We start from the raw sequence: 9,965 nt of genomic DNA on the forward strand, positions 1-9,965 counted from the left end.
CGACGTGGGAGGGATACAGGGCTGGTTTCCAGCGGGAAGAGGGGATCTGGAACACGTTGAGAGCTGGGTTGCTATCTGTATTGCCTTTTAGGGAGGAAGCCCTCAGTTTGGGTACTCAATCTCCAGTAAGGATGTAGGGCCAGTGCTTGCCTTCCCTCTCCCTTGCAGACCTGTGTGAAATCTGGAGATCAGGGGTCGCATCTCCCTAGGGTAGTTTCCATTAGAATGAAGTACTGTCTGCTACTCATCCTCCATTAAGTTACCTCAAGGAGAGGGCTCAATCCTAAAGCAACTACTCCAGGTGAGTCTCGCCCTCTATAGATTTGAGGCTTATATTCTTCAATGCGACTACTTAAGGGAGGCTCAAATTCCATCCTGATTCCAAGGAATTTGATCTCTCGAGAGATGAAGTATCTAGTTTTGGCCTTTTTTCAAGGTGCCTGTGACACTGCCTTCACAATGCTTCTCTTGTCATCTGGGTCAGACCTGGGTTCCCCCCTAGTCTCCTCTGTAACAAGGGCCAGGACACAAAGTGCTGAGTTCTGCAAGGAAAGGTAAAGACTGCCCCAGCTTTCGGAAAAAGAGTATCTCCCAGAGCTCAGACTGAGGGAGAAATCTCTTACGTTACCTTCCCAAGTTATGAAGTTCATCCTACCCTTTAAACCAGAACCCCCCCTCCTATAGGTTACCTCCTCACTCTGTTTTCAGTGGACACCACACAGATGGCAAATAGTGTGTTGGTCCAAAGACCAACATTTCATAGTCCTAGAGGAAGACAATACATTATCAAACTAGCTCCCTCTTCCTTCCCTATGCTTGCTCTCAACCCCAAGCTTCTGACCCGTTGTCTTTCTCCCCATTCTCTTGAGCAAGTCCCAGGTCTCCACCAGGAACACAATGAACCAAAGCAAATATATCCTTCTTGCCCTCTGACCTGGCCAGTCCTGGGGTGTCCGAGCCGTAAGCCCTGAAAGAGGGATGTGAGCTGGTGGAGGGCTACTCCATTTGGAGCCTCCCGTTGTCTCCAGGTCCTTTTCATCCTTCTTGGGGCCCGGAGGCTCGGAAGGCTGGGCCAAGGAGAGGTTAAACTGGTTGGGCAGCACGCTCCCCCCGCCCCCCACCCGAATCTAAGCTGGGAAACTTGGTGACAGGAACAAAGCGGGTGTTTGTTGGGTTTCTCTCCTGCCTGGGAGGCTGTTCTCGGACCACGGCATTCCTGGGTTGGACAGAGTCAGCTCAGCGTGGCTTCTCCCCACTGCTGTTGCCGCAAAACCCACTGCCTTTCCAGAGGCCGTGCTTAGGTAACAACTCAGGGGATACAGGCGCTTCTGCCTGGCCTGAGCTCAAAGCAGAGGCATTAAAAATAAGTTCAAGATGGGACTTCCCTGGCAGTCCAGTAGTTAAGACTCCACGCTTCCACTGAAGGGGACACAGGTTCAATCCCTGGTCGGGGAACTGGGATCCTGCATACCCCACAATGTGGCCAAAATAATAATAAGTTCAAGCTCAAGAAAAGCTAGCTCTTAAACGGAGGAAGGGCTAGAATCAGGCATAAGAGATAGTTTCTCAAGAACAGTCAATGAATAAATCATCCCTAGAAGGTCTCCCAGGGCATGAGAACAATTGCAGACCACTTTTCCCCATTCTCTCCTCTACTGTGGAGAGAGGCTCACAGGCAAGGAAGGTTTAGGGGAATATATGGTGACTGGTGAGAACAGAGGGAAATAAGGGACGGAAGCAAAGGTGCTCAAAAGAGAGGGTGCGGGGGGTGGGATATCTCTGTGGGAACAGGACCCACAGTCCCTAGAGCAAGGAGGCAGGAATTCAGCTCACTTGCCCAGGAGCCTGGGCAGTCAGGGCCTGAGTACCAACAGCAACCTGAGCTCATCCAGGTGATGGGAAAACACACAAGTCCGGGTGGCATTTGTTTTTATTAGAAAACCCCATTTGGTAAGAGCTTCCCTAAGCCAGCACAGAGACTGGGTAGCCTCCAAGAGTCCCATAGCTTTCATCTTACCTTCCACCCTCTTCTGAGAGGGGAGGGTGGGGGACGGAGTGGTGTCAGGCAGTCTCCGAAGCGCCCCCTCCTGGACCCGAGAGAGTTCACATCGCCAGAAACGCACCCCACGGCACCTCGGTGGTGCACCACAGGGCCCCTAGGCTCAAGGCGATTGCCAAAGGCTTTCCTGTTTGTATGGCTTCAAGATGGAACCAAGGAGGCTCTCACAGACTCCCAGGTCTGGTCCTTCGCTCTGGTTGAGAGCAGGGCAGGATCAAGGAGAAGGTGGCCAAGGGCTGAGGGAGAAGAGATTGCATTTGAGATACCCTTTGGAGTCTGGAAAGCACCTGGATTTCTTGTGAAGGGAGGGCTGTGGAAGCCCCACTCAGTTCTTCTTGGTTTTGGGGGTGTCATATTTCCTCTTGCTGGAGTACCACAACAGCAGGGGGATGCCGATGGAAGGGAGGGTCATGACCCCGAAGGCTGCCCAGTCCAGCTGTGGAAGACAAAGGCCTTGCTTAGAAGTCTCGATGATTAGGGCACAGGAGGGGACCAGGAAGGAAGGGGTCCAATGAGAAAGGGAGCAGTCCAGCCCAAATTTTAAGCAGAACCTTGGCAGGAAGGTTCCTCTCTGGCTACTCTGGACACAGAATGGCTTGCTAAAGACCAATCTATATCTTTTGAGCTATGAAACCAAAGGTCTCACCTGACCCAACCCAATCTGGAAGAGAAGCTTCTCTCTTCCAAACAATCTCTGAGGAGGGAGATGCCCAGGTCTTGCCCTAACAGTCAAGTCTCCTGCGACCTAACCCCTGCCCCCACCTAGAGCTCTCTCTTCCATTCCTCTGTCTCACATTCTGCTCTCTGGTCTCACTAAACTACCTGCCATTCCTGGATTGCACCACGCTTTTTCTCACTTCTGAGCTACTCCTTCTTCCTAGGGTGCCTCCCCTTCCTTACCTCCTCTTTAATAAGTTAAACCTCCTTCCTCCAGAAAATTCCTCCCCGACTCTCAAAGACCAGGTTAGGTGCTCCTGTTGCATCTCCTCCAGAGCCTTGTGTATGATCTCTATCACAGCCCTCTTCCCCCACTGACTTGTGCTGAAGCCTCTATGAGCCCATAAGATCTTTTAATGGAAGGGACTGTGTCTTGCGTTGTTTTCTCAAAGCAAAGTACAGAACTGAGCACGTAATTAGGAACCTCATAATTATTCCCCGAATGAATGAATAAATGAATCTCCTCATTCAGTACTTTAGGCAAATCTTCAAAGAATTCTCCCCTAGACTAGACTACAACAAAGTTCCCATTTAACCTTCCCGATGCTCTGTGACCCTTTTAATCTAAACAGATATACTTTTAATCCTCGAATTAGACCCAGGACTCCAAGATGGAGCTCTACTCAAGGCTGAGCAGAGAAAAAGGGCAGCTTTTTTTGGTTCTGGCAATTGTGATCTCATTGCCAAAAATCTCTAACCATGGTTAAATCAGGATATTTGATGGCTGTGTGTATCAGACATCAAAAAACAGATATGACGGGCTTCCCTGGTGGCACAGTGGTTGAGAATCTGCCTGCCAATGCAGGGGACACGGGTTCAAGCCCTGGTCTGGGAAGATCCCACATGCCGCGGAGCAACTAGGCCCGTGAGCCACAACTACTGAGCCTGCGCGTCTGGAGCCTGTGCTCCACAACAGGAGAGTCCGCGATAGTGAGAGGCCCGCGCACCGCGATGAAGAGTGGCCCCCGCTTGCCACAACTAGAGAAAGCCCTCGCACAGAAACGAAGACCCAACACAGCCAAAAATAAATAATAAATAAATAATAAATAAATTAAAAAAAAAAAAAAAAAGATATGACAAGAACCAACCAACTAAACATATCTTCTAAGGAAGCCCAAAGGTCCCAGAACCAAAAGCATGTTCTACTCCCAGGGAAATGACAAGAAGACGGTAAAGCTTACAAAATGTGGGGAGAATCTTCTATCAAACTCCCTCTGAGCCAGGATTCCTCCCTGTCCAGGTGCACTGGTAAAGCCAATCTGAAAAGCAGAAAAGAAAGGCATTAAGGCAAGTCTCCAGCTCTTTCTCATCTGGGAAAGGGCAGTTCCAACCAACCCAGTTCTAAGCAATAGAGTCTTAGTTCCCAAAGGCCCAAGAAAACAACAAGATGAGGAAAAGTTTTTGAACTAGAGAGAGCTGGATGATTCTTAGTGTGTTGTAAAGATAAGTAAATTAGGAGCCAGGAGACACATGATGAGCATTTACTAAAAAAAGGTAGGACGGGTATGCAGCTGAAATTAAAGCCAAATCCTTCTATCTTAGCCTCAGACTCTGGAAAGAGTTGCTCACCACCACTGGCCCCTCTGCCCTTGGCAATCATTTCCCCATTCCTCAAGTGGAAACACTCTTCTATACCTCACAAGTTGACATGAGGCTCAAGTGAACTAATGAGAAGGATTCTGGAAAGTATAAAGCCCTACCCAAATGTACATTACTAGTGGAGGGGCTGAGTCTGCCCCACATTCCTTTGTCTTGGAGAGGAGGCCAAGAGTTTGAAGCACACTGCAAACAACTTTGTTCTAAAGTGGCGGCTGGGCCTTTAATTTTGTGTCTTTTAACCCATCAAGGACCAGGTGGAACCAAAGAGTCTCAGAGGTGGTTCTAAAAGCACACATGATAGAAGATATGAAAACATAACCAGGATTACAAGAATATGGTTCCACATGGTTTATTAAAAAAAGATAACTCAGAGAGTGCACTGAATGTTCAAGACTCTTGGATTTCTTTTAGTTCTATGGTTGACTCTGTTAAGTCCCTTCCTTACTGTGCACTCACTAAGTAGCCTAAAGCCCATCTGTATTTATAAATTCATGACCTAAGCTTTTTTTTTTTTTTTTTTTTTTATTTATTTGTTATTTATTTATGGCTGTGTTGGGTCTTCGTTTCTGTGCGAGGGCTTTCTCTAGTTGCAGCAAGCGGGGGCCACTCTTCATTGCGGTGCGCGGGCCTCTCACTATTGCGGCCTCTCTTGTTGCGGAGCACAGGCTCCAGACGCGCAGGCTCAGTAGTTGTGGCTCACGGGCCTAGTTGCTCCGCGGCATGTGGGATCCTCCCAGACCAGGGCTCGAACCCGTGTCCCCTGCATTGGCAGGCGGATTCTCAACCACTGCACCACCAGGGAAGCCCATGACCTAAGCTTTTTGAGGGCTAGGACAGTGTCTTAATCTGCTTGGTATTCCCTAGAGTCTAGCACCTTGCAGGGGCTCAATAAATGTCTGCTGACCTTTACATCAGTCAGTCAAGAGACTGGTTATCGCTGGGTTTCTATTTTATATGGGAAACAGAAAGAAATCTAAGACAAAGTTCCTTGCTTCAAGGAGTTCATAATTAAACTGGGAGGTGGGAGTGAGGGAAAGACCTAGATACAGGAAAGAGAACTAATAAAGATGGTCAATAATTAAATGTTCAAGTGGCATAGACTATAAGAGCTATAGAAGTTTAGATGCAGTCAGTGACTGTTTAGTGAAAGAATGAGTAGGAAAGAGCGATATGAATTGTAAAAGCAGAAGACAGAATCAAGGAGACGCAGCTCAGAGCTAGGTCTCGAGAAGGCTTCGGATAATGAAGTGGAGGAGAGAGACTACAGAGAGTGCTTCAAGCAGAGACCAAAGGCAAAGTGGAAAGAACGAGCACTGAGGGCGGGGGAGGTGCCACAGGAAGGAGCTTGGTCTAATTAGGACAGAGGGTCTTCGAGAGTAGAGAGAGGAAGGGAGAGGCAGAACACAGTGAGACTGCTGGAGAGTAAGCGAGAAGAGGCAGGAAACTCAGCCTTGCTGCAAGAAGCAGGGGCATTCTAAGCAAGGGAAAGACACAGACACAGCAGAGACCAGGAATCAGCTGATGGCGGCACAGAAGATGGATGGGAAGGACAATGATGGCAATAAACTGGGCAGCACATGACACTGTACAGATTAAAAGTGAAGCGGAAGGGAATGCTACAGTACTCCCCTCCCATTCATTTCAATTGCTTGATTCTGAGACTTTATAATTTGAAACATACTTCCTTCCTATGACGATATCTCAAGTTTTTGGTCCTTATCTTCCTCAGAATTTAGCACCTGCTCTGGAGATTTTCTGCAAGAGTTTTCAAAGGAAGGCAGAGCTGAGCCCCATCCAACTAAGGGTTTGGGTAACTCACCACAACGGGCCCATCCTCCTGGGCCAGGTAAGTAATAGTTGCTGAGGTGAAGTTGAAATAACCAGCCTTGAGAGGGCGCAGGACCACGGTGTGGGAGACGTTGCTAGCACTGACCCAAGAGTTAAGGAGGGAAAAAGATGAAGCTACAGTTGTTAACAAACTTTCAACTCAGGGACTAAACGCACCATTCACAAAAAGAGTTGCCAACACATGTAATGATTCCACATCTGTAATATACTGCGAAAATAATAAACACGGGCTTTTTTTCTAAGCCTGAAGTGTGTGGTATAATATGATGTCTTTCTAGCCAAGTCTTAAGGGGTCTATGACATACTCAATATTGAGGTGTTTAAATTAAACTTTTAAAGCAATATAGGTTATGGATGAAAAATTAGTCACTTAAAGTCACAGAAAATCTTTCGCTGCCTAAAACTGCAGGAACTTCTTGAAAATATAAATCAAACCCCCCCCAAAAAACCAAAGAGAACACTTACCCTTGCCAGAAAATCTAAATATACTTTAAATCACAGGGAAAAAAACAATCTAATTCCGAACACTCAGGAAATAACGAGTAGATCCGAATAAGGGATTTATTGAGTAAGAAGAGTCTTTAAAAGGTCACCCAGGGGACTTCCCTGGTGGTCCCGTGGTAAAGAATCCACCTTACGATGCAGGGGACGCAGGTTCGATCCCTGGTCAGGGAACTAAGATCCCACGTGCCGCGGGGCAACTAAGCCCGCGTGCCACAACTACTGAACTCATGCGCCTCAACTAGAGCCCACGTGCCACTAACTACAGAGCCCAAGCGCCCTGGACCCTGTGCACTACAGCTAGAGAAGAGAAAACCCACACGCCACAACTAGAGAGAAGCCCACGCACCACAACGAAGATCCCTTGTGCCACAACTAAGACCCGACGAAGCCAAAAAAAAAAAAAAAGTCACCCAGGTCCTCCACACTAGCATCCCACTGAATTTCTTTTAAAAGCACCTTAAACATCCTTGCCCAGCCACAAACATCTGTCTACATTCTCCCAAAACAGAATGTTTTAGAACTTTATGACCTGAACTTCAGGAACCTCCTTCCTCAAGCCCACCCTAAATCATGCTCACACAATTCTCACCAGTCTCTCTTGCCCCATCTTATCCAGAGCAGCGACAAGGATGACCCTGCTGTTTTGCTTCAACATTCCCCGCCTCCCACCCACCACCACCAGCCTTCATCACCCAGTGTCAAGAGGATACGGAGCAATTCGGTCCCATTTGACATTGAGCATTCCAGAGACAATGCCAAAGTCTTCTGGAGGGAAGGAATCATCAGATAATTCCACATCTAATGCAGCACTAGAAAAGGGAGGAAACAAAGAAAAGTTAGTAATGGATATAAACTTAAAGCAATCAGCAATCAAACCTGCCTGCCTGTCCTAAAAAATCAGAACTACAAAAGACAGATATGAGTTACATAGTTATTTGGGTTTGTTGCACTGAAGAATCCCAGCCAAGGCCTGGATTCTGGGCACCAAAATACTCAAATATCTAGGAAAGAATGGGCCTGAATCCATTTTTGCCCCAATTTCTTCTCACGTGTGTGTGTGTGTGTGTGTGTGTGTGTGTGTGTGTGTGTGTAAGGAGGAGAAGAGGAGCAAGATGCATGTGGAAAAGAACATTAAAGGGGATAAAGTGAAAAAAAGACAACAAAAATGCTAATGAAAGAAAGGAAGCTGAAACGAAACCCCTGAGGTAACGAAGGATCATACATTTTCTGCCTTCTCATCTTCCTCTCCCTGTTTCACCACAATTCTTGCTTCTTCCCCACTCTGAAACTCTTCCAGCTCAAAAAGTGGAAGATGGTTTCCTGTAGCTTAGGTAAGAATGTCCTCCTCTTCCAGAAGTAGATTCAGCAGTATATTCATTCACTCACGATATCTGTTGCTGGAAATCTCCCAAAGATAAATCACTGCTGGTCCCTGTTCCCAGCTGGGAAATCTAAGAATCCTGAAAAGGGCCCAACCTATAGCTCCAGGGTCTCCTTACCTTGAGCCAACATTGTAGATGTTGTACTGTAAGGTCAGGTCTCGCCCCTCCACGGCATATCTGTTCAGCAGTGATTTGGAGGCCAAAAGCCTGGCTCCTTCCTCTGCTTGAGTGACAGCAAATAGGGCCAACGTCAGGAATGCCAGCAGCCTCATCTTTGGAGAAAAAAGCAAAGTGAGCAGTCAACCCAAGCATGTAAAACCAGCAAAAGCTTCCTGACAGCCCTTTCTTACAAAGTCTATCAAAACTCTTTTGAGCTTATCAAAGCAGCAGCCCCTTCTACAGAGCAGTCTCTAAGCCACCAGGGCCCTGGGTGCTCCCCAACTGGCGGGATCCTCTGAGAGGACTGCATGTGGCCAGACGCCTTGGGCCGCCGGATTTCGGCTGATCTCGGACCTGCAGCAGCCTCTAGCTTTCCTTCACGCAGGAGTCCCCCACGGCTGCTGCCTTCCCGCTGCTCCTTCTCCACCAGCTTCCCTGTGATCCCACGCCGCGCTCGCAGGGTCCTCCCCCACGCCCCTGTATCCCACCCTCCATCCTTCCCCCGGGATCCCATTCGTCCTCGCCCTCTACATCCCTTTCTGGGGCCCTCCGAGAGCTCAGTCCGCTCTGCCCCCTCCCCTCCTCTTGCCAAGATTACACGTCCTCCCGCCGGCTTGCCCTCTCTCCTCCCCGCCCTCCCCGAGCTAACACTCAGCCGCTGAGTGTTGTGCGCACGTGAGACTCCCCGGCTCCCGCTGGCACCCCCAGTGCCTCGGGACTCACCGTGCTCACCCTCAAAGCCTTTCGGGGGCCGCCAAAACCGGAAGAGCGCGTCAGCACCCAAAAGACCGGAAGTAAGCTCTGGCCGGAAACTTTGGTGCTCTGCCCGATGCCTTCTGGGAGTTGTAGTTCATAGACAAGCCCCACCTTTCCCTTTGTAGTACCCGCCCGCCTCCGGGATGCGACAGCTCCTGGAACAGGCTTGTTTGTGTATCCTCCACGCTCTTCTTTCTTTCTTTCCTGTTCTTTCTTTCACGCTTTTATTATTCTGCAGTCTAGAGTGACTTTTCAAGCTGGCTTGCCGTTACTGTAGATGACCAGCACCTGATTAAGTGCTTTGCGGAACTGGCAAACCTACAGATTAGGGTTATCTATCTAAAGTGTAGTGTCGAACTAGGAATTAGAGAAAAGCTATTTCTCTCGGGGCTATTCTTCGTATTCCCAGGCGAGAAATTTAGTCATCCCTTATATCCAATAAGTCACCAAGCCCTGAACTTTCTTTAGAAGCCCTTTAAGGGCCCGCAAGAGTAGATCCTTTCTTCTCCATTCCCACTGTAACCGCTTTAGTTCATACACGTTGCTGTTGCTGTTTTTCATTGCGATAGTCTCGCTTTCTTGGGCCTTTCCCTGCGCATTTCAATCAGCTACCAGAAAAACTTCCCTAAACAGCATTTTGAACAGTAGACTCTATGTTCAGAGGATGGACTGTGAAGTTAGGCAGTCATGAATTCAAATCTCCCTTCGGTCACTTGCTGTTTAGGTAACCTTAAGGCAAGTGTTACTTCTTAAAAGAAAAAAAATTATTTATTTATTTATTTATTTATTTGACTGCGCTGGGTCTTAGATGCAGCAGGCGGGATCTTCATTTCGGCCTGAGGGATCTAGTTCCCTGACAGGGATGGAACCCAGGCCCCCTGCATTGGGAGTGCGCACTGGACCACGAGGGAAGTCCAAGTGTGACTTCAATAAGCTTTGGT

At 48.2% G+C, this 9,965-nt stretch overlaps 1 protein-coding gene across 4 annotated transcripts; it reads right to left on the reverse strand.

Annotated features, from left to right (window-relative positions):
- Positions 1-1,912: 1,912 nt before the first annotated feature.
- Positions 1,913-9,052, reverse strand: SSR2 (signal sequence receptor subunit 2). Of its 4 annotated transcripts, none has more exons than XM_057535086.1 (6): positions 9,001-9,052; positions 8,227-8,381; positions 7,438-7,536; positions 6,195-6,303; positions 3,958-4,035; positions 1,913-2,495 (listed from the first exon to the last, which is right to left on the reverse strand). In XM_057535086.1, exons 2-6 carry the CDS (start codon positions 8,379-8,381, stop codon positions 2,385-2,387), a joined length of 552 nt encoding a protein of 183 aa, XP_057391069.1. In that variant the 5' UTR covers positions 9,001-9,052; the 3' UTR covers positions 1,913-2,384. The 4 variants fall into 4 exon arrangements, with proteins under 4 accessions (XP_057391069.1, XP_007172086.2, XP_057391075.1 ...); XM_007172024.2 differs by having other exon boundaries at positions 8,992-9,047; XM_057535092.1 differs by lacking the exon at positions 9,001-9,052 and adding an exon at positions 8,918-8,979.
- Positions 9,053-9,965: the final 913 nt, after the last annotated feature.

This window comes from Balaenoptera acutorostrata, chromosome 1 (assembly GCF_949987535.1).
Source record: "Balaenoptera acutorostrata chromosome 1, mBalAcu1.1, whole genome shotgun sequence".
Taxonomy (NCBI): Eukaryota; Metazoa; Chordata; class Mammalia; order Artiodactyla; family Balaenopteridae; genus Balaenoptera; species Balaenoptera acutorostrata.